Source organism: Halichoeres trimaculatus, unplaced genomic scaffold (assembly GCF_033239565.1).
Source record: "Halichoeres trimaculatus isolate MK-OKI-2021-1 unplaced genomic scaffold, fHalTri1.1 fHalTri1_scaffold_18, whole genome shotgun sequence".
Lineage (NCBI taxonomy): Eukaryota > Metazoa > Chordata > Actinopteri > Labriformes > Labridae > Halichoeres > Halichoeres trimaculatus.
In genome coordinates this window covers 16723845-16748968 of record NW_027437196.1, presented here as the reverse complement: position 1 = coordinate 16748968, position 25124 = coordinate 16723845, and the positions used below count along the sequence as shown (strand labels likewise).

The window sequence follows — 25124 nt, the reverse complement described above, 5'->3', positions numbered from 1 at the left end:
AACCTTGTTATTTTTCTAATCCCCGTTTAAAAGCATTTAAATTTTAGCATCATCTTGTACAAAATATGAGATTATGAAGCAGCTGCTCTTTAAAATCAGCCACTGAAAGCCTGTCTGTGTGCACTTTAAAAACATCTCCTTCTTACTCTACAGCACTTTGGCTTTCCTCTGTAGTGACCATTAAGTAGGGATGGGCATTGCAAGCAAAAGAGCGATTCAATATTCGCTCATAAGTATTAGAAAATTATTTGATGACCACCACCCCCCCCCTCGCAAGCTGCAGCTGCAGACCACACACACACACATCTGCCATGATTACACTTTGACAAAGAGGGATAGGGCTGTTGCTTTCTCTGCACGTTGATTGCCAAATTCACTTCTTAGGTGATGAAGCCTACCGCTGACTGTTGATTTGCTTGCTGCACTTTCCGCTGCATGTCTTGCTGTCACATGCCTGTGCATAGTTGTTGACGACTTGATACACTAGCCTTACCTTGCAGAGTTTGCACCTCACCTCATTTTCGTTCACTTTTTCGAAGGAGTTCCTTCACGTCTTATTTATTTTTTTCAACATCTCCTCGTTTGTTTTTGACTATAAAGCCTCCAACCTGTTGTCTCCTGGTGCGGCTCTGTTCATTATGTCAGTTTGTTGCCGTAGTCAAGTTAAACACAATCTGGTTTGGACACAGTTTGTTTTATTTTGAAAGTTATAGGGCATTTTAGATGGTTCTGTGCACAACTTCCTGTCACACTCAAACTGTTTTTTGTTTTTTTTGTTAAATTGATTTGTACAGCTATAACAGCTCCAGCATCCAGCAATAAACTGCTATCTGTGATCTGCTGTAGACGGGACAAAGCCATCATCATATGAACTATCCAATTGTTTATGTTAATGACTATTTAAATATTCATAAAAGCATGACCAAAGTTTTAGCTCCATGCAATTCTTCTTGTTACAGTCACGTCACCAAAAGAGCATCTCTTGTTCAGACATGATAATCATGACATGACTAAACTATTTCTATAAATGTTGATTAAAGAAAATATTTAGAGGAAAAAAACACTAATAACCTGCATTGATATCTGCAGACAAGCAGGTATCAATCATTACCTTGACAGTCTGTTAAATCTTAATGTTTAAAATAATTGACGAATAGCCTCCAGATATCTTCAACCCTCTGTTTTTTGGCCTTTAATATGTAACATCTGTCTTATCCTTTGAGTGGTGCCTGGCCTGTGGATAATTCTTTCACAACAATGAATTCAATATTTGGCATACAGCACACTTAGATCGATATATGTCTGTTCATCTTTGTTTTAACTGTGTTTCTTAGAGTATTAGCCAAACAGGAAAGTTTCTGATCAATGAACATTGATTTTTAAATTATATTCTGGACTATTGTTCTCGTCTGTTTCAAAACATTTTGATTTTCCTGTAGTGCCGGATACAATAAAACAATGTTCCTCAAATTTCCATGCTTTTTGAGCAGATATCTGGTTTGTTTATTTATACCAATGTAAACCGGCTTGTGACACAAAAGTTTTTATTAGACTTTTTGATTTTAAATTCTAATATATAAAGTACCTGCAAATCGACTTTCAAATATTCATTCATAATTCCAGGATGTGTATTTTTCTGGGAGGCATCTAGCTTCATCAAAAAAGATTTTTGTTTTTATCGAAGACAGACGACTGAAAACTTGCTGTAGAACTAGCAGCAGTTCTTGCAATGCTGTGTTTATGTTTAGCAGCTTGCGTCTCCTCTTCCACTCCCTCACAGTCACAAGAATATGTTATGGTACCTAACCATGGTACCATTTGATTTTACGTGAATCAGCACTCTCTACATGTGCTCCACGTAGTCTTAAGTCTATTCGGTTGATGATACAGAAGTGGCACTCAGTTTACATGCAGCTTAAGAAACTGGACTATGAGCTTAGTCTGCACGATATCGGACTATTAAAATACAAATAAACAACTTAGTAGGACTGAGAACAGACTAAACATAGCTCGACTGCCAAACCTAGATAACGCAACTTCTATCAGACTGTGGTTGGATTTGGCAAGACATGGCATTTCCCGGTACACTTTGGCATTCAGCGTGAGCAAATTTCATTTGGAGAAGGAAGTAAATGACTATATAAAATAGGGTCGATGCTAGGGATGGGTACCGAATTAGGTACTTTTTTAGGTGCCGACCGAATTATGTCAAAAGTACCGAGTATCGATTCATGTAAAATCAAAAGGTACCATGTTTAGGTACCTAAACACATCCTTGTGACTGTGAGGGAGCGGAAGAGTAGGCAATTTTCCATGCTGGACATGAACACAGCATTTCAAGGTTACATATTGAAGAATGAATATGTTAAATTGTAACAAATATATATTTTATTATTGAACAAATTGATATTTTTACCACATAAACACATAAAAGTACTGAAAATTGGTACCGTTGAGTACAGGTACCAATTGCCAGGTACAGGGCATCAGTACTGTATCGTTTCAAATGTGAAAGGTACCCATCCCTCGTCAATGCGCTCCAACACAACAAACAAATACCATTTAATGTATTTAACAGGCATAGCATGTAAGAAACATACAGAGCTACAGCAGCTTCCGTCTCGGCCAGTGTCGTTAAAATATTGCTTCCTCTACAGGTGAACCAAAACTAGTTCCATACGTTCGAAGCTTCACTTATCAGAAAAGACACAGCGCCTGCCTGTCAGAGTGGAGTGAGATGTTCTCTGCCAGAAGTCCAATGCTCTTTTCTGCAAGTCATGGACAAGACTAGATCTCCAGCTGTGACTTTTGGATCAAGCCATAACCTTAGTTATTTTGTGTAGAAGTAAATGTACTGACTGTTATTGGACACTAGGGGTGGTGAATCTGTCTGGTTTCCTGATTCAATCAGATTACAGTTATTGAGGTCCTGGTTTGATCACTAACTAATTTGAGAAACAACTCATCTCACTTTCTCTGTATTGCACTTTTTAGTTTTTCAACAAATGTCCACACTTGCAATTAAATGTCCAAGATTTTTTTCCCTGTACAAAAATGCACCTTGTGATCTGTTCACAGCTGTGTATTGTCTTGCACCTTTATGACAGCTGCACTTAAGTGGCAAACTTACTGCAGCTTTATTAGATTACATTTAAGAGAACACAGACATGAACTCAAGGATTTAAACACAACTGTGACGAGACAGTGAGGGACTATGAATGTAAATATCAAACTCTAATGCAACTGTCTCATGTTTTCCCAGGTCACTGAAACGTTTATTTTGCCTCAAACTGAATAACATCTTCACCTGACATAAATCATCAAAACCAGAAAGTAAAGGAATCAACCCAGTGTGCCACCAGGCTCAGCAGAAACACAGGAACCATTGTCTGTTGTCAGACTAATCGCATCATGCTTGAACCACTTCGCATGTTGTCACAGACTGTGCTGTACAGCTCCAGTGAGGCAGGATGGGAAACCAAATATCAAAATGGCAGGACACACCGTGTGCACTATCTATAAATTAAAGCAGTTCACAGTTGGGTTTCAGAAAAAGTGAGTGTGACTGTTTGGTTTTCAAATGTAGCATCAGAGTGAGTTTTCTCACTGCTCTACAGACGAGCTCTATAGATGATCTTTGACATTTGTTCTAGCTAGCTAGTTTTTTGCTAGTTTTTAGCTAGCTTCGTCTCGTGTCTGAGACTGCAGAGATAAACAGGGTTGACTTCACCATGTTGTTAATGAATTCATCCTCGTAACGCTCCAGTCAGCACACGCTGCAAGGACAACATACTGTGGATAACAGAGGTAACGTTCTTTTAAAGCCCAGAAACAGTGGAGCAGCCTTTGTTAGTAAACTACAATGTATGTTGCTTCAAATATGATCCATTTTTAAACATGTTATTATCTATTTATACTCATCCATACCATAATTGCAACTGACCAATTATCACTTTCTTCACCACCCTATTAGACACAGGCCCCAAATCTGTCTTTAACTGAGTGGAACGGTTTAACAAACGTCAGAAACTATTATCATTATATTATACTTATATATTACATTATTGTTAGGCATTGCCCTGTTGGTTGTGGCTGCCTGTTGCAGCAGCTCTCTCTCCTTTGTCCATTTTTGTAATTTTTTCGTCTCTTTTTCATCATCTTTTTTATTTGGAGTGGATCATTACTTTGTATGGCTCATTTGGTGGTCATGGACACCAAACGGGTTGTGTCTTCAGTGATATTTTTACTGATTTTGCTCCTGTGTTTGTCTCAAGATCCTACATGTAACCATGGCCACATTGATTTTACATGTAAAATCAGCTGTTAGCAGCCTGTAGCATGTCAATGCTAACTGGTGCAAGGCTTGATGTTTCCCCACAAAGTGAGGACAATGTGCTGGTCCTGAGATGAGTGTTAAGAAGTGACAACATTGACCTGTCTTTCCATCCATCGTTATTGGGAACGTAAGATCCATCTCCAATAAGATGGACAAGCTAGCCATGCTAACCTTGCAACAGAGGGAATACAAGAAGGCAGAGTAGCATCATGCTATTCACAGACGTGGCAAACTGAGCTAACACTGGACATGAATGCTACAAGAACTTCACCTGCTGTGAGCAGACAGGATACAGGAAATGGAGACTGAACAGACTGCTGAAAAAGCTCAGTCCAGGACCCTGTGGAGGTGGAGGCTGGCTGACTCAAAAATGATGGACAAGCTGTCATCATCTTTTTTCTTATGGACCTTTTTGCACGTTCGGTGGCTCCTGAATTTCCCCTCAGGATAAATAAAGTATTTTCTATTCTATTCTACTCTATTCTATATTTTTCTAGTTTTATGATCCGACTCCCACACTTGCACTCGTAATATGAACCATGGTATCTAGAAAAAACCAGACACTGTTTCTTGTCAAACTTATGAATGACACTCTAGTTTAGAGCCAACGTTCACCATTTTTGCCATAACAGTGCTTCATGCAGGAGTCCATATGTAAATGATAGCTCATAGATGGGTTGTCTGACTTACCACGCGGGCTGCTCTCTCCTGAGATTCACACTTTCTGCAGAACCACGGTCCAGTGGGGACCTGCACGATGCCATAGCAGGCTGAAATGAGACAGGGGGGAAATTTAAATAAGGCATCTCTACCACAACAAAGATCATATTTTTTTCAACAGGTAAAGCAACAGAAACAATTTAACTCAACCAAACACAATCTGATAAAAAACATTTTCTCCACTTTGGTCTGTTTAATGACAAACCAGGTGGTTAAACATTTTGATGTGACAGACTGCTGAACAAACTGTTGTTGTTTTTACCAACAGCTGATATTGTTGTGATACAAAATACTCAGAGACAATGATGAAATCACTAGTAAATCTTTTTTTAATGTCAACTAACAAAACCATCAATAATTTAATACAAAAAACTCCACACCAGCATAATACAGTCTGTGTCATAAACACAGAAGTGTGGATTGGGATGCTGTATCCCCTTTGTTATTGCCTTGCAGGGCAAAAAAGACCTCTCCAAACCTCTTGCTCCACCTTGACAGACATTACAGTCCCTAACTTGCTCGGGAGGAAGCAATGTAAAATATTCATTCAAAAACTCCCTAAAGCTCTTTTCATATTATCAGATCTCATGTCCCTTTCATATTTGACCATCAGTATAAATGTTTCAGAGGCTTGATAGGGGAAGCGCTGTGCTGGCATTCAGTTGTAACAGAGGTGATACAGGTGAGACAAGAGAGCGCTCCAAGTGTGTATTTGTGTAAAGATCTCACTGCAAGTCTATATGCTGGCTTCTTGTGTTTCCACAAAGTCATAACACAGCGAAAAACACAAACTGGGACTATAACATTATTCAGCAATAGGATCCATTTCAAGTTTCAAAAACAACATTGGAAATAAAAATGTTTGTGTATTTGCCACAGTGGCTGGAGTCATAACACTGTAGCACACAGCTAATGTTTAAGACCCAGACAGACCAAAGGCACCGCAGGCAAGTACACCAGCTTGACATTGCTTTCATTAGCTGACATCAAACTTGGAAACAAAAGTTTATCAAATTACTGAGCCACAGTTTGTGGTAAAATCAAAACCTCTGTTGTTGATTGTCACAATTTACCCTGTTCAGTGCTTTTATTTACCTGCCACAGTGGCTGGCAGCTTTAATAGATTCACCTGACACTAAGGGTTAGAAATTAGATTAGAATACCCTGGGATAGTAGTTTGATTAAGTAAATCAAAAGTATTGATAGAAAAGTCAGGTTTTTGACAACAATCTGTCAGCATTACGTGGCTGGCTCTACATGACCTTTTTTTGCTATTCTAATATAAATTAATTTCTCCTGCGCCGTGGCAGATTTTTGATGGCCTGTGTTCTGGATATGTAGAATGTGAATTCTCTGTATAGTGTTTCAGATGTGTATTGCAAGTATAGGCAACAGGACCTTACATGGAGTAGCCTGACCCTAAACAGCCTCTTGCTACACATTTTCTGATTATCTCTAATCAGACAAAAGTGCATAATCCAATATTTTATAAAGCTATAATCACAGTCTCTGGAACAAACATATGAAAGTTACAAAGTTCAAAGTAATATTAAAAAATATATTTTAGTTCAAGGTGGTTTAGATTTTCAAACATATCTGATTTTCAGAGGTATTATCCTGCTGATCAAATCTGATGCTGTATTTCTGTGTTGTCATGCAAACTAGTGTCACCTAAAGTCTGTGAATGCTTTGATTTTGAATCTGAGAGAAAAGCTTAAAATAACAACACAGACCCAGGAGCTATTTTTACCTCCCTAGTTCATAAACCAGCATTAGAGCTCTTCTAGTTTTGGGTAGTACCCCGTGTAGAATGTGGCCGCACAACATGAAAGTGTGCACAAGGAGTGTTATTGAAATTATTCAGTATGTATATGGACAATTTAATTTTAAGGACTACAAAATAAGACATAAATATGTTTTTTCATGAGAATATATTTGATACCGGGTATATTTCCCTAGTATATTCTTAAAGTGCTCTTAATCCTAGCCAGAGTCATTCTGTTTCTTCTGCTGAGTCATGAATCTTACAATCAAAAGTGTGATACAGACCTTAATGTTATATAATAAATAGTAGTACAGCCAGATTTGGTACATGTGTCTTTTATGAAACTATTCAATCATGGCAGTGCTTGTACCAAAACTAAACCCACAAAATTGTAACTTAAGTTATCTTACAGTAATCTGAAGGCTTTGCTTGAAATAAATGGTCTCAATGGGTATTATAGAAATAACTCTGTCAGGTCTGTGTTACAGTTGAGACACTTAATAAGTGATGTAAACAAGCCCATGTTTTAGGTGCTTGCTTACGCATGTGTTCAGAAATGCTGACTTAGCAAATAGTTTTCGGGCACTCACTGTGTTGGACACATGGCTCGCTGTTACAGTTGTAAACAGTGGGCGTCATCATCTGAGTCATTCAGGGTGAACTCTGTCTTTGCAGCACAAGATTCCTGACGTTTCTTCTTCAAACCTAAAGCTCGTAAGGTTGGCAGTCATTGTTTTGGTGCATAATATGCCGTACCAAATGTTGCATCTCCAAAATCTCCATAAAGGGAAAAATCCTCACAATTTCTCCATTCCACTTCTCATTGCATTTAACCTGTAATCTAAGTTTCAGTGGCCCTTGAAGAGACTTTTTGATGAGACATGAGTAACCTCTTTCACTACCTCCCACATGACAGCGTCTGACAGGGAAAGACGTGTCACAACTCCTACTACCAAACGTGGTCACACACAGCTGCCAACACAGATCCCAAGCAGATTAAACCGGTTAAACTAGCTGCCAAAAGCAGAGCAGTGGATTGCCCTGCTGCATGAGTGGAGCCTGACCCCAGCCTGGCCTTGCTGAGGGCAGCCGGAGGAGGAGGAGGCAGCATACGAAACGCACCATAACCTTGTAACAAGACAACGCTGACTAGCCTGTAGGCTAACTGCTAACTCAGAGTCAACAGCATTGCTTACCTTGATGCACGGCGACATTGCAGCCGTGTCCGTCGCAGTAAACCAGCGGGTTTTCTGCCCACCCTCTCTCGTCAGAGCAAACACAGCACCCTCCGATCATCTCCTTCATATTACTCGTCGAGAACTCGTCGTCTGCCGCTAGACAACGCTCGCCGGAGACCATCTACGAAGAAAGCGGACATGCGAAGGAAATTCACACAAAAAATAAACGGAAACCTTCGCTATAGACCGCCCTGTTTCCTCCTCGACAACGCCTTAGGTCCCACTCGGTCGAAATGTCATGTTTTAAACGTGTTAACGTCCCCTTTTGACACCGTATTTTTATCACCAAAACATCTACCTCACGGCGCGGTGGTGAGCAGAAGAGGGGGACGTCGCAGAGAACAGGAAATGCGTAATGACGTAAGGCGCGTATCTGTGCGTAACCCAAACAGGAAGGAAGGAAAAGACAAATGGAGTTAGATAGAAACGCTCCATTTTGGCTCCACATGGCTCTAAAGAGGGTCCACTTCACTACTCTGTCACCACTGCTGCACTGGTTGGCATGGATGTAGCTGTTTCTCACAAACCCCACTGATGTCGTCGATCATAAGTAAGAAATGTATGCAGTTTTCAAATCAGTTTTCACTGACTCTTGTCTGTCCACTAAATAAGTGGTTTGAGTTTGCCCAGAGCACAGCCAACTTGGAGGCCTTGCAAGGACTTTATACGAGATAAAATAGCCTCACTTTTATATAATTGCCTGTTTATAATCCACAAGTAAAAACAAGGCTATCAGTACCAAATTGTGCTGTCCCAAAGCACTATTTCCCAGTATCTGTGAATGACCCCACCAGTCTATTTACACCCAAGTCCCTATGACAACACCTTGTAGGCAGGGACAGTTTAACAATGAGTAGGATCTGTCCTTTTCTCTGTTGGAAACATTTTTTATCAGATTTATTGTGTTGAAATGGGGCTGAACTTTCAAAAAGAAAAATAAGGATAGAACCGATACCATTAAATTAAGCCAATCCACAGAGGCAGCCATATTGGATATGACGCAGGCTTTGAGCTTCCTTTCTGTTTCCTGAGCTGTTTCTCTGATTAGACAGTCAGATGATCCCAACAATTTCTAAACTGCTGAGTTTGAAAAAATTCACCCACCTTACAGTGTGTGGTGATAGTGAAATCAGCATTTCAGACCCAAGCTGTTTTTTGAACCAGGCTTCAAATATGCTTTTTAATGCCATTAAAGTATGTTTTTTTGGTGGGGTGTGTACGTGACCTCTGGTCGTCTGCAGCCAGCCTCAAGCAGCTTCTCGATGAACAGCAACTTCTAGCACTTCCGCATAGGCTTAATTTTTCTAAACTGGATATTGCCCCCTGGCTAATACAGTGGTTAAGCTGTTTGTGAAAATGTACATTACAACCTCAATGAAAAGCAAGGTGATGTTTGCTGTGCTTGCTAAGCCTACAGTTTGTTCATAAGCACCACAACGAGAGGGTCTAATGTTACACCTTGCGGACATATCCTGGTGCCCAGACTGTGGGTAATACTAAAAAGAAACACTGCTTATTTTCCCTACACTAAACTACACTATAAACTGAGTTTACAAAGTTTCCTTGTTGTCATATGTCGAACAATAGCGCTATCAAATACCTTATCACACTAAATCCGGTAAAAAGGTGAGCTTCCTTCCATTCATTTGCTTTTTAAACAAACATGAAGTATTCCGGTATCCCAGAGAAACACCACCTTTTCTGGATAGTTCTCACAGAACCTTTTTTAAAAAGGAGGGCAAAATTAAAACTCACCTTGATAGCCTTAAAATTTATATAGAGCCATTATATATGACTGAGTCAACAAAAAAAAAAACCACAGTATTTATTGTATATTATTTTAAACATGTTGTTTTAGAGATTCACAGATTTTTTTTGTTTTGGGAATCACTCAGTTGGCTGTTTTGTGTCTAGGTCCGTTGGTTTTAAACAAATAATCCATGGGGTTGGACTGATGGTTAGTGGATTTTTTTTTTTTACCTTGACTAAATTTATCTTTTTTTTTATTCCTTCTTAATAATTGTAATACAATGTTAGAATGGTGATAATGTTTACCAGAGAGAAATCATAGCAGAGCAGAATAGGTCTGGTTTTAGATAGGAAATAAGTGCTTTATATTTGCACACGTAGTTGCATAAACCCTAAGATGTAACAACGCTAGCTTTGATAAGCAAGTGGTCTGATTTCTGAATGGAGTCTTTTTTAATCTTTATTTCATTCAACATTTTTTACATAGGCTGAACACATTCTACCTGATGCATTTCTTGATGCACCAAGTATTTTTTGTGCTTGTATTTCACAGTATTTTTAAAACACTTTTGGCTTTCATTATGCATCCTATTCACCAAAATAATATAGATTGTTCAATATGTTTATTTCCTTGAATTATACAGAAAAAAGAAACCATGAATTTTGGCACATTTTTAATTACAAACAAAAACAGGATCAGCAACAACAATATAGAGAGCAACTACTGATGCAACGTTGGACTGTAAAGATGCTTTAAAATGAGGTTCAGTATTTTCCAGTTGTTCACAAATTATTGTCCTCAATAATTTTGATATGATACAGTTTTTTGTATAAATTATGGAATTATAAGTTGTATTTCAGATAAAGTAAAAGAAAAGCACTAAGAACTTATTTAAAGGAGGCTATAAGGATAGGTGATTTTCAGAAGTATAACATCAGATTGAGATTCTTCCTTCAGGCTTATTCAGACCTGTCAATGTACAGTTTTGTTTTGACAGAGCCCCATGCTGTTGCCAAGGATGCTCCAGAACACACACTCACACAAATACACAAACACACACACTCACACATGCTATTCCAAGCACTCAGCTGCTGCTTGCATCACCGATTCCTCTGAGCGAGCTCCTGCTCTTGGTTTCCAGAGAAACGTAATGACTTGCCAATAATGCGCAAGAGCACACGAGCGTCCTCCGTGTAATATGGTGAGCGAGAGGTCCCTGGGAGTGCCTGCCCATTGTTTGCTTTAATTTCAAATTGCTCAAATGCTCCAGTCGACACTGGGCACTGCACTAAAAGGGGGAGAGGGAGGGATGGGGATCTGGGGAAAAGGAGGAAAAAAAAGTGAATTGTGTGTGGCAGGGGAAAACCTATTAGAGCTGGAGGGAACAAAGGGAGGCGAAGGAGGGGGCAGCGGCTGCGGAGGGGCCCATATAGCTACTGAAACACTGAAAATGGCAAATGATTTTTTACAACTTGCACTTGATCAAGTCAAAGTCTGCGCGAATCATGTATAATGTTCTTTGGGCTGTTAGAGAGGAGCTTTCTGTGAGACAGCAAATTACAGCAGCTCTGTCTTTCTTCAACCACCTCTGTGACCTCAAAGTACATATAGCACTCAGAGCTTTCATATAATTTAAGGTATTCTATCATTATGGCACACTAGTGCCTTTGGAGGCTGTATGTTGGAGCTGTGGTGTTAAAAGTGGGGATTTATAAAGTATGTTTTTGGATAAGGAAATCAGCTACAAAAGTATCCAATCTGGAGTCTTTTTAAGAGGGAAAGTTTCTCTGTCTTGACTGCTAATTTTTGCCTGTAAAACATCTGAAATGAAAAGAAATGATGGTTGGCCCACTTTTGAAATATGCAGTTCTCCCATTACACAATTTCACCGGTAAAAGCCTTATTTCTGCTCTCTTGGTAGATTATTTACCTCTCAGTGAATTGAGTGAAGTGACAATTTGGTGAAATTAAAGATTTACACATCCTCCATAATTATTCATGTTTATTTAGTGTTCTAAGTTTCACTGTGCTTCTTGAAAACTGAGAACTGTATAAAATGTATAAAAAGTCAGAACTTGAAAGTGATGAGAAAAGTTTTGTTGTATGCGTATTCATAGCTCTGCTTCTCTTTGTTGTCATTTAGTTATCATATGCAGGTGACTTGGCTGAAATATAAAAGTCAGAGGGCTCCTGGCTGTTAGTTCAGGGTATGTTTGAACAGGCTGAGAGATGTTGATGTGGTGTCTGCAGAAGAAGTGATGAAAACACACAGGAAAAAAGACTCGGGGAAGCAATCCCCCAACACACAAACACACACGCAGAAGGAAACTGAGATCATAATATGCTGAGGCATTGAATGCAAAATAGCCAAATACTGGCCATTATTGTTATCATATTTTATTTTGTCTAAATTTGAACGCTTTCTCAGGGGGTAGTTCTTGGATTCGCTGTTTAAGTTTTATGTAGTATAGAGCGTTTGGTAAATGTGAAATTCCTGTTTCTTGAAACTCAACCATTCTTAAACCTCAAATTTGCCTATGAAAGTGTGTGTGTGTGTGTGTGTGTGTGTGTGTGTGTGTGTGTGTGTGTGTGTGTGTGTGTGTGTGTGTGTGTGTGTGTTGCAGGACAACTCCTCAGAAATCTTGCAGTCGGTGAGGCATGTTTTCACAGACTGAGCTCATAGACTTCCACAAATGACTGCTGACAGCTAAGCAAAGGACTTTTATGTTGAAGCAACTGTGTTCCTAGGCACATGATATATGCCCTGTTACTGTTTACTAAGGAGTAATTGTCTTTGTCACGTTTCATGTAGAAGGTAAAGTGGGTACACATTTTAGTCGGTTAGCATTTTCCTACTTGATAATCACAATATTTTTTAGGAACAAAAAAAGTATATGCTAAATGGCAAAATGGGAACTAAGGCATCAGTATACATACATTTCCACCACTGCAGTCAGTCTGATAAGTAATGATTGTTCACCGGGAGCTACCCCAGTGAATGCATCATAAAATTTAAAGGAGCAGAATGCTAATTTAAGCTGCAATTTAAAGCCTTGTAATAGACATAGTATTTTTTATCTCTATTGTATGGGCATACTGGGACTAATTCTGCACGTGTTTCCTATAGTTTATGGCAGTTTAAGGTAAATAAAACTTCTGTTAACATGACTGTAATGCTTGTGACAGACTGTATACATAACATGTGTCAAATGATATGAGTCTTCAAAGTATTGTGTTAAAAACATGTGAGCAAACAGCATGGCATTCTTGAATGGATTTCTTTCAATATGTGGAGTGAGATGCAAGAAGTGAGATCTTGTAATGTTATAACTCAGCGACCCATCTTGCCTGTTTTAGCTGCACCACGTTCAGACACGTGATCTTTGTTCATAGATTATCATGTTCAGTGAATTGTGAGGGTGATAACTCAAAATCTGAGTAAGAGACATTTCTAAACCAAGAATGACCCACCCGGCTTCCGTCATGATGAGGTTGCATTCACGCGCATTTGTCTCCTCGTGCTCTTTTCTGGTCGGCGAGTAGCTCAGAAAAAGAGGCCCAGGAAAAAAAATACAAACAGTCCCAACACGACAGGGTGAAAGGTGAAGAGTGCCCCTCCCCCCACCACTGTCCGCACACACTTCAGGCTCGGATTGCATGTAAAATCACATTCTCCCGGAGTGGTGGGGGTGGAGAGGAATTCATTGTTTTGGCATGGGGCAGTGGGTTTGTGTCATAAAAAAAGTCCATGCGCCTACAAGTGCCTGCGCCTCCTTGACCGAGTGTCTCCATAAAACTCTGCAGAGCAACGACCTGGGGCTGCACGGGCGATAAGTTTGGTTTCACAAGTCAAGCAAATTTGAGAATTTGGAAGATTGTTTATGACTGAATATGTTGACATTAACACGTTAGATTCAAAGTAGCCACTTTTATTTCTCTCCATACACGACCCCGAAGGAGTTCCGCTCTGCTTCAGGGTTTTCAGACAATTTGAGTCCTGTTAAAATGTAAGTTAGCACACTGGTCGCGCGCGTGTGTGTGATTGTGTGTGTGCAGGCTGACCTTACCGTAATCCGTATATCTGCCCACTTCACCACAGAGAAGTAGTAAGAAATAAAAAGGAGGATAAACAGCAGTGAAGGGTCACTATGAGGCAAAAAAAATGCTACCCTCGTAACAAAAATTGATAAGTAGGCTATACTATTTTTTATTAAAGCAATTTATTGCATACATGCTTTTTCATTTGTTATCACATGTTTTAGTAACTACACCAATGTTTTATCATGGCCTATCGGATATTATTTTTAAAAAGTTGTTAAAATTGTTTTACAAATTATTTTTTTAACCAGGACAGTTCTGTTGTTGTGTCTATTTTTATTTTATTTTTTAACATTCTACACTGAAGGCTAAGGACTGTACACCAAAAACTCAAAATTTCGTGTAACTCCGTTTCACTTCTTAGTCTGTTTTCCTCATTTCCCTTGGATTGTCGTACGTGGAAGATTCTTGATTATAAAGCTCCATCTGACTTCATCAAGTCTAAACAGGAATGGCCCTCACTAGCATAGAGCTTGCACTGGGTGATGTGAATGTATTCCCCCTTTGGAGCTCCACACGCACCGGGCTGCTGCTACAAACCTCCCCCGTGCATGAGGTCTCTTTCTCGGCCACTCGGTCTCGTCTCCTCCCCTCTGACATCCAGGCGCAGGAGAGGGGGGAAGAAGTGCCCTGTGGTAGCCTATCTAGTGCATCACAAATCTTTGTTCTCCACTAAAAATTCTCAAGTCTCCACATAGAGGTCAGTTTATTTCACTGGTTGATAGGTGTGGGATTAATACTCACTATTCAGAAAATAATTTGTTGACACTGCAAAAAACAAAACAAAAAATATGGCCTATATATTTACGCATAGCCTACATAGAAAAATCAGGTGCGGTCACAGATTCTCGTAACGGGGACCTGACAGACCTACAAGTATTTCCTTTCAGTATTCTTAATACTTCATAATAGTCACACTCCAGTAATTTTATTCAAGGAAACTTTTATTAATTTGTTTTTACATTATTGATTGACCGTTTGCGATTTTGCAATTTTTACATTTTTTCAAGAGTTTTCATGAACAGACTTGCTGTTCCCGTTTAGATACAGCTGCATGTGTGTGTGTGCACAGATTAACAGTGCGTGGGGGTTGGGGTTTATATTAGGAGAACACGGTTACTGAATAATAGTTATGAACTACACTTTGAATAGAAAATATTCGTCCTGTGAAATAAATGTGTGTTGTTAAACGTCAATGTTGAATGTTTTTCGTTATAACGGATATCAGAAATGAGGGCGATAGATTTGAACTGTGTACGTTCAGGTCACACCCCTTGACCATAGTTTGTGTGATTCAGGGAAGGGATAAGCGCCCTATTATCGGACAAAGTAAGAGAGATGCGACGGTCAGGGTTTGAGATGAAACAAGCCTTGTTTGTCTCTTCCTTCCTGCAGATTCCCGGGCCGGGCACGTTGCACCGGGGCTCTGGGATCTGAGTTATTCCCCAGGGGAATCCGGACCTCCACAAGCTGCCCCTCCTTTCACTTCACTCTACTGCATCCGTGAAACTCCGCGTGCCCCATGTATTAATGCTGTCATACAGAATCAGCACGTGAACAGCGAGGCTTTTTCTCTCCCCTGCAGCCAGAGCGAGCAGGTCATTCGTTGTATTAAGAGCGATAAGAATGCAGGTCAGGACAGGCTTGGCTGAATGGGAATTGATGAGGAGTTAACTGATTGACTGTGAAGTGATCGGGAAGCCTGTAGGAACATAACACATATTGTAGCTAATACAGAGGTGCACTCGATGCAACAAAACTCTGGGTGTACGACAAACATCAACTGATCGACCTTATAGCCTACATTCTGCGGTTATAAAATAGTACAAAATAATATGAGATAGTTTTGCAGTAGAAGCATCTACACTGATACTACGATGTGTTTTACGCCATAAAACTAGGGTTTTCAAATAGGCTACGTGTTGTAAAAGTAGACTCAAAGGTCTTTAGTCAACTGTAAAAGAGGAAATTTGCTCCACGACAATATATATATATATATATATATTTTTTTTTTTTTTTTTTGCAAAGGCTTATGTATGAGGGTGCAATACTTTGACCCTAATCCTCTGCATTTACCGAGCGCGTCTGATACAGCTACAGGTAGTCTGCTATATGCTCATATGCTGCACAACGTTGTAATCATGCTTTTACAAACGTAATCTGTGTAGATTTCTATGGACGTGATCCTGTCACATTCGTTGAGCTATAACAACAACGCCCCTGTGCATATCCTGCAGTTTGCTGCAGCACCGAGGTAACATTGTTGCCTTTCAGCGTACAGTGAAAGCTCATTGAATAAGCAAATAGGCTTAACAATGTGGAGATGAGAGTGCACGGTCTTGAGTTTGGCCCCCACGCACACGCTGCTGTCCGCGAGGGACGGGCCCCAAGAGGTTGAGGTGTGTTAGAGACAAAGTCAAAACAAAACCAAAAGAGGATTGAGGGAATATGGCTGAGGGGTGGAACACAATAGCCAGGTGCACGGGAAAAAGTCACAGCAGTGTGTATTGATGGGGGTCGACATTTTGCGCATGCCCTAAGATAGAACGTACTAATGTTTACTTCACATAATTCTCAATGTACAAATATGGAGGGTTTAAGTTGAACAGCACCGCTAAAAGGCATGTTTTCCCCCATGTATGAAAGCTCCTGATCACAAAATCAAACAAGCTACTTGTGGATATTTACGCTTATAATACTCCTTTTTCACTTAGTCAAAACGGTAAATGTTCTAATAAAGTGTAGAATTTTTTTTGCCTATATCGCATTTTGTTTAAACGTTTTAAACGTACATCTTCACTGAATAACTGAAGCCGCTACAGCTTTTCATTGTCTGGAAAAAATCCAGTGGGAAAAGCAACCCTTACTCGGCGCTTTCACCCTGTCCAATGACTGCTCACGTTGTTCTTCCACGCAGACTGAAATGCAGACTAGAATTTAATAACGGGGGCTTAACCGTTTTGGCATGACTCCACAAAATTTACAAAGAAAAACCTTTTCTTGTATGACTGTGCACATTTTTTAAATTTCATACTCTAGCGTAAAATGCGTAAAAACACAATACGTTAACAACGCTACAAGTTGCTTACAGCTCATTCAGATTTATAGCACACACACACACACACACACACACACACACACACACACACACACACACACACACACACACACACACACACACACACACACACACACTGCAATTAGGGGAAATAGGCGTAAAAAAGAAGAAATTGAAATGCCTCCGGTATGGCCGGCTGAAAAGTCCCACATAGACTGAGCAGATATTGAAGGATAAGTAGGTCAGTCTATGTGATTATCCAAGAACTAAGTCATATGGAGAAAAACCTTTGAAAAGCCAACGACAAGCAGATGAGTTAAGCTCAAGTCAGAGCAGCAAACTAAACGTGGAAACGCAGCTCTGCAAGAGCAGGAGAAGCGAATGTCTTTGTTTGAGCTGAGCTGCGTTCACACACGTCTAAACCTCCAAATGCGTCGGACTGAGGAGTCATTTTAGGGGTAGGCTTTACGATGTATGTATATTCTGACCCGGTATCTTCATGAGGGTCTACGAAAGGAAATCCCAAAACATTACTGTGTTATCGTGCCAGTTTGCAGGCTATGGCTACAGTCTGGTTTTACGCGCAGCCCGTCTAAGCTGAGGTGAATTTCAAGCTTTAAATATGAACTTTGCATGGCTGTATTATTTACAAAGAGCCCAGTTAGGGGGACAAGTGTAGATTAACACAATGCTGGGGTGTTGGAGGGGGTGGAGATGGAATATCCATTTTTATTGCATCACCTGTCACTGTTGTCCAATGGGCGTTGACTCCGAGGGCATTAATTGATGAAGGTGACTCTCGACCGGCGCACCTCCCTCCCTGTCATTTTATTTGTGGCTCAACCAGCAGCCAGCATAGCAGCTGCATTTTAGCTCTTATTCTGCTTCTCTCTGTCTCGGACTCTCTCTCTCTCGTTTCTCCCTCCCCTCCACCCTCACAACTCCATCTCCCTCCCTCTCTCTCCCTCTCTCTCTTCTCGCTTTTTTATCCCTCTGGCTCAGGCAGTAGTGTACACCTACCCCTCGTCCTGCTGCCGTCCAGAGGGGAGTGGAGCCGGCAGAGGCAGGTAGCAGCAGCAGCAGCAGCAGCAGCAGCAGCCCTGGCTTTGGTGGACGCATCCATTGCATTCCTCCACCATGCTGGACCCGGGCAAGAGGCGACGTGTGGATGCTGTTGGCTCATTCAGCAAATCAGACACCGGCAGCTCCATTTAACTCCGCATGTCAAAGTTTACATTTTCATGACGCAGCATCAGCGTGGATGAATTAAAGGTATGAGCAGGATGCCTTGAGCTCGCGACCCCATGCCATTTACTGGTAAATCCATAACATACTGAGAGGAACTACATGGATTAATACATTGGAGCGGATACATAAAACATGGGAGACCTGGAGTGTGGTTTTGAGGAAATGCAGGGAGTGAGGCTGGGATACCTGCTCATCCAAGGCAAGCAAATGTTTGCTTTGTCTCAGGTCTTCACTGACCTGCTCAAGAACATCCCCCGGACCACAGTGCACAAACGCATGGACCACCTGAAGGTGAAAAAGCACCACTGTGACCTGGAGGAGCTGCGGAAGCTCAAAGCAATAAACTCTATAGCTTTCCACGCCGCTAAATGCACTCTGATATCGCGCGAGGATGTGGAGGCTCTGTATTTCTCCTGCAAGACGGAACGAGTGTTGAAGTCCAACAAAAGGAAAGCGAAAGCGACGTGTTCCCCCGGGGATGAGGATGAGTCCCCGGGGCGAGTCCACGCGGACGGTGAGCTGTGGAAGGAAAAAGTTTGGTTTAGTTTGCACGGCGTCCCGGAGACTCTCACACTCCATAACAAAACAGGCAGGCGGGGGGAGCTGACTCCTTGCCTTACCGACTCCAAACTACCTCAATTTTATCACAAAACCCACGGACGGGAATACCGTTCTGTGACCAAGACCAGTCACAAACACTTTAAAAACTATGAAACAACAAAAATCACAGGGAACCGCGTTACTTTGAGCCAAAGGCACTCATTTTTCCGGAGCGCTGTAAGCCGGCAGCCGGTTGTGCTTCAGTCCGCCATAGCTGCTCAGTCCAGGCTCTCGCGCTCAGCCGGCGACCTACTTCACAAAAGGAAGAGGAGGCGCGAGGGGGGCGGCGGTAGGGACAGCACGAAGCACTCGTGGAGTAGAAGCAGACACGCGCACCACCACGTTCCACCGGTGTTACTCGTACAGCAACCCAAATCCTCCAGCGGACACGCTGCTTCGTTTGGCGCTTTCCACTTGAACACGGATTTTTATCTCGACCCAGGACCTCAACATCATCACCACCACCACCATCATCATCACCACCACCACGAGCCCGGTTTTCCCGAGAGTTACAGCAGTGACAGTGAATCCAGCACCGCGTACTCGGACCGTGCGTACCCAGACTCAGACTTTGGGTCCGGTTTCTCCACCAGCAGCAACTCCGGGAGCTCCGAGGAGGGCGAGGATGACGATGACACGCAGTCAGAGAGTTCAGAGGTCACTTCAGACGAGGAGGAGAGCTCCTCGCAGTCTGACTCTAGTTCAGTTTCCAGCCAGGTTTCGGTACAGAGCATCCGGTTCAGGCGGGCACGGGTCAGTTCTATCGCCAAAACCACCACTAGTAAAGCACCTTTGGTTTTGGAGCCCACGTTTCACTACAACAACCAGCAGCAACAAAATGACAAACAACACAGGACTCTGGGCCACATTCCCCTCTCACAGACAGCTGACAGCAGACAGGAGAAACGTCAGAAATGTGAATTTATATGCAATGAATCTAGGAAGGACTTCGGACCTATACATCCACCAAAATTTAACTCCCCTCTTGTTGCTGAGGGCTTTTTCAACGAGTCCAGAAGGGACAAACAGTTCGAGGCTGACCCTGTGGACAAGTTGACCCACTGTTCACTGGGTCCTAGTCAGACTAAGGCCTTTCAACCCTCGCGGAGAACAGCAGGTCTTTCCACAAAGTGCCCCACAGAACTGAGCCCACAGTGGGATCAAGACAAAGACGCCAAGCCTCCCAGTTCTGTGGAGAAAAGAGAAGCAAAAGCTACCAGCCTCAAACTACCAACTCCGCTGAAAAAGATCAAAATTGAGTCAGAGGAAACTTCTGTGACCGCATTCCCCCTCTCCGAGAGCGGCAGGACAACCTGGACGCCTCCCTTTAACCTCCATAGTGTGAAAGTTAAAGTGGAGGAGAACTATGATGAATATGAATACCAGAGCCAGGCCGTTTCAGTCAAATGCAAAGGAGATAAGACGGAAAGCAGCCAGTGTCCCAGTGAAGCCATCAAACAAGTGGACTATTTGACAGAGAAGAGTCCTGGTCTGGTCCCCAAGTCCCCCTGTGGCCCTCAGGAATGCAGGAGCACTCAGGACTACACTTGGGCCGAGGAGGGGGAGCACATGGGTAAAAACTGCAGGGCTCCGGTGCTGGAGAAAAAGAAAGTCCGAGTTTCCAGGACGCATACCAAACAAAACGTGCCCCGAGTTAGTAAAACTGCCTCTTGCTCTTTTTCCTCTTCCTCATCCACCACCTCTTCTTCTTCCTCCCCTTCATTACGTCTAGAGGAACCATCCACGGAGGATTTACCGAGCAGACGTAAACAACGCTACAGCGCGAGCTCCGCAGCAGTATCGCCGACTGCAAAAACGCCTTTCAGCCTAATGGCAAATTTCCCATCCCCGCCGTCGCTGGTTGTTGGCATCGACGGGGATTTGTGTCCTGCTTACTCCCTGAACTCGCTGAGGGGCCCCGGGCCTCCCCCTCCGTCCCACCCGGTGTGGAGGTGGCAGCAAGGCGGCCAGATACTCCCTCCCCCACCCGCTCAAAGAACTCGGAAATACTGAGCTAAAGCAGAAAAACAAAAGCCCCAGACGTGTTCATCTCCAGCCTTTAACGCAGCCGGAGTCTTAACGTGAGCTCATTGAAAATGCTCACAACTTAATAGATGGTTGAGATTAATTTCCCCCTTTGTCTGTGAATGGGTTTATTTTGAAGTTTTCATCTTCTAAGGAGCCTCATGATACTCCCACAGGACTGTGAGACACCGCGCGTGGATTTACGCTTGAAACGTGTTTTTTAAAGCTGTCAACCCTAAGCAATATGTAATGTTTTCATTGTTGTGTTTACTTGACTTTTCCTGACTGTTTCTTCTTTAATTTTTTTTTTTTTTTGCTCGACCTGTTGGATTGTATGGTGCTAGGGTTTCATAAGTCGGTGCTTTGTCTGGAAGAGGAAGGACAGAGGAGAAAACAGAATTTCTTTTTGTAGAAAAAGAACAGAAAAAAGAGGCAACTCTCACCTAGTGGAAAGCGAGAGTGATTTTTTTTTTCTAAATAAAAAAGAAATCAGGGTTTCCCATTCTGTGCCACTCGGTATATTTTCTATATCAAAGCAGTTTTTTTCATGACTGTCATGCTGACCAGCTGGCCACAATGGCCCATGTGTGACTAATTTCAGAGAATTCTTAAATAATGGGTTTAATAATGTCTTTCTATACGTGCTCACAGTTAAGCCTTTACTGGATTTGACAGGATTTTTTCCTGCTGGTTGTTGGGTTTTTTCCTAGAGTTCTTGTGATATGGGTTTCTGTCATGTTTCTATCTCTGCGGACTATTTCCTGGTTTGCAAACGTGTGGCTGCGCACAGACGCATGCCCAGACACAACACAGGCCTTATGTACAGACAATCAAAGGGAACAGGAATCATAGCACGTAAGCTCCACATGACAGACCAGATTTAGGTCCCTCCTGGTCCACTTGGCCATGTCTCCTGTTTAGAAAAATTCTGCCACTGAAGGAAATGCATAAAATCGTAGCTGGAACACAGAGATAGAAGGTGCCAAAGAGAGGATAGGGATGGGATTTATGAGACAAAGTGGGGTAAACTCGCCCCAAATCAGCGTTTAAACACCCTCCATAGCACCTCCCCAGAAACAATGCGACAAAGCACAAGTTATGGCTTAAATGCATTGCACTTTGATACTGTTGGGGGTCATGTTACAGCTTTAGGCTTTTCTGGCTTGCTTGTGAAATGATGTCTGAGGGAAATAGGTGGCAAAACAGCAAAATAAGGGACTTTTGGCTTTATTTGGATGCAAGGGGCTGGGTTACATTAAATTATGAGCTATTTGAGAAGTAAGGATGCATCCTACTGTTGGTCGCTTAGCCATGACATGTTTTATAAATGCATGAAGCCAATGTTGTCATGTACTTCCTTCAGACCCAGTTCAGCTTAAATTGACGCCCTGTTTGACCTAGTTACCGTCGAAACACTCAAATTGGATCAGCCTTAAGTTTCAAAATTATTCAGTATAATTTCTTTGCGTTTTTACCTTAACCCTACGAATATGGCCGCCCATGAATGTAGAACCGGTGCCCTGCTTAGGGTAAAAGCGAGTTCAATAGCGAGGTTGAAGTTGCACCTACATTAAGATATGTAAAGCAAACGCGTAGATGTTTTTAATGGCAGTGCAGGAAGAGCTCTGCTAATTGGCAGGCTTTTTCTGTCTGCCACAAAGAGAGGCCCAGCTTATGGCGAGCCAGATCACAACAAACCCAAAGCCCGTGAATGATGTCAGCCCTCTCTCTCTCTCTCTCTCTCTCACACACACACACACACACACCACAGCACAGCAGAGGGTGCGCTCATTCAGACGATTGTAGGAACTATTTAGTGGGTGATTGTAAAAAAAAAAAAAATGTACAGAGTGAGTCTGCGTAATTCAGCGTGGATACGTGTGGTGGAGTCACGTGGTTGGTAGTCCACTCCACAGCCACCGTTGGCCTTATCTACGAGGCAAAGATACAAACTTGAATTTATATTCCCAGCCTGGATCCGGCGATTGTGTTTTTTTTAAGCCATGGCACAAGCTGGTGTATGCGCAGTAAAAATGGAGGGGGTTGCACGAGGTTGAGAGAGGGTGAGGGAGAGGAGGGAAGGTGGGGTGCTGTGTTGCAAGAGAAGCTTTCAACCTTTAATCCGCATGTCAAAGGCATAGGCTGCACGGCATAGGGGAGAAGAGGAATAGCCAGTGCGGGTTCGCCCCCTGACGCACCAGCCTATTCTCACGCAGCGCTCACAATGCGCCGCGGAGGCACGGAGATGGTGGTAATGGCTTGTTGGGAGGGCCTTTTTCCACCGCAAAGACAAATAGCTCTCTGACACTGACACTATCAATGTAAACAATTGCATCGTGCAGCAGCTAGAGGTTGCATCGTGCATTGTCTCCTGTCTCTTCTCCCCAGCCTCTCTGCCCAGCCCTCCTCATCCACTTCGCTTTTTTGATACAATACTTGAGGTCAGGTTTTTGACATGGAATTTGAAGTCACTGGTTGTTTATAATGAAACTGAATATTTATTTTTGTGAATTTTCTGTTTATTTCTTGTAACAGGATTTTTTTGTGAATATATATTTAGAGGACAACTGCACTCGACATGGAAACTTGAACGGTGGATTTATGAAGCACTTTCCCTTTCTTTTTTTAAGTATGAAGCATTCATTAAACATGACTGAGTGTAATTAAAGGACTCTTTCTGCTCTTTTCTGGTAGACAATCAGGTGTTGGTGTGGGGGGAGGAGAGAAAACTTTTGACGGGAGATTTTGGCCTAGAATTTGCATTGAGGGAAGAATATGAAAATTAGAAGAAATGAGTCATTTTCAAACCTTTTTTGATTGGTATTCCCTTTTTGAAATATCTGTCTGTCACGCAGCTGCTTTTCATCTCCGATCCATCCTATTATGATTTGCCATTGAATACTCTCTCAATTCTAATTTAGTCTGTAACGTGTAATTTCAAAAGGCGGAGTGAGGGAAATTACACATATCAAGTCTTTAATCAGGTAACAGATTACGGTTTTGTCCTGGGGCTAAGAGATGTCAGATCTGGAGGAAAACAGTCAGAAGTGTTGCCAATCCACACTGTAAGCGCGTAAAACCTCCCAAACGAGAAGCAATAGAGACACAAAAAGTCTCTCAAGTTGGTTAAAGCCTTATATTTTAACAGACCTAGCTAGGGAATCCCTTCCCCGGTGTGTTTAAGGTCTGTGTGGCGGAAGGGGTGGTAGGCCTGCCTGCTATAATAACAAGAGGCAAACCGCAGACATTTACGCATGCAACCGCTGCACATGAGGTGGTGCAAGAAGGTTTAATACATGTAGCAGAGATACAAAACTCTAATAAACGGTCTTGCAATGCAGCCATGGATATTTCACAAAATAAAGAATTTTTTACACTCTACAGACAAAGGTAAAAAGAATAAAAAAACATCGTTCCCCACGATAAACACGCATATGGTCCTGTAAAGGAGAGTACATAGGTCCATCCCCGGATAAAATACACAGAACCATATATACTAACAGGAATGCGTGCAGCTAAACCTGCCCAAAGGCTAATCGACGTCCACAACACTGTGCAGCTCAAGACCATGTAACTTTTTCTCGAAGCCCTGAGCAGATCTGCCCTTCGCTCGATCTGCCACGTTTGACGGGATGTTTCCCTGATTAATGGGACTCTGCGGTATACGGTCCAGGCCAAAGCCCCGAGGTTGATAAGGGGAGTCAGGGCAGGCAGGCAGACAGACAGGCAGGCAGGCTGGCCCCGGCACGGATAGTAGTATGCTGTTTCTGCCGGTGGAGCCTGAAGGGGCCATACTGGGAGCAGAGACAAGCCATTATTCTGCTGCCGGCGTTTCAGGGCGAAATTCCAGTGCGGATTGGAAACCAGTAGACTGTAACTTCTATAGAATAACAATAGCAGGAATATGTGGAAAAGAACAATGGAAAGCTATTTGCAATTTGGTTTCATTCAAGATAACGTTTTGTGAAGGGCAGTAGAATGGCACTTTACGCAGACAGTTGAGTTGTGCGTAATGCTGATCGACGCACTGCACGTTAGGGTCAGCACTTTGCATTGATCTGTGAGACAATTAAAACATGGAAGGCGATAAAAGCTGTCAGGACGTTTTTATGTTTCATCTCTCAGCTGTGAAGTGTACGCCTGTCACTCACACTCTCACGCATTATCAAAATAAACAAATGAAAAAAAAACTTTTTGGCTCACGTGAGAAAATATGTAGAGGAGTATGGAGTGCTTGTGTGTTCAGGTTTGAATATTCAGACGTGACTCAGGGACTTTTTTCTTAT

The 25124-nt window shown here is 42.2% G+C and overlaps 2 protein-coding genes across 4 annotated transcripts in view; one reads left to right on the top strand and one right to left on the bottom strand.

Annotated features, from left to right (window-relative positions):
- Positions 1 to 8442, bottom strand: part of mllt10 (MLLT10 histone lysine methyltransferase DOT1L cofactor) — a 53727-nt gene extending 45285 nt beyond the window's left edge. For all 3 annotated transcript variants that reach the window (XM_074693496.1, XM_074693497.1, XM_074693499.1), the window contains exons 1-2: positions 8018 to 8442; positions 5027 to 5106 (exon numbers count right to left, since the gene is read on the bottom strand). In XM_074693496.1, coding sequence (XP_074549597.1) covers positions 5027 to 5106; positions 8018 to 8180 — 243 coding nt within the window. In that variant the 5' untranslated portion in view covers positions 8181 to 8442. The remainder of the gene's footprint in view (positions 1 to 5026; positions 5107 to 8017) is intronic.
- Positions 8443 to 8519: 77 nt separating this feature from the next.
- Positions 8520 to 21194, top strand: skida1 (SKI/DACH domain containing 1). The gene is made up of 2 exons (XM_074692966.1): positions 8520 to 8609; positions 17968 to 21194. Exon 2 carries the CDS (start codon positions 18346 to 18348, stop codon positions 20824 to 20826), a length of 2481 nt encoding a protein of 826 aa, XP_074549067.1. The 5' UTR covers positions 8520 to 8609; positions 17968 to 18345; the 3' UTR covers positions 20827 to 21194.
- The last annotated feature ends 3930 nt before the right edge of the window (positions 21195 to 25124 follow it).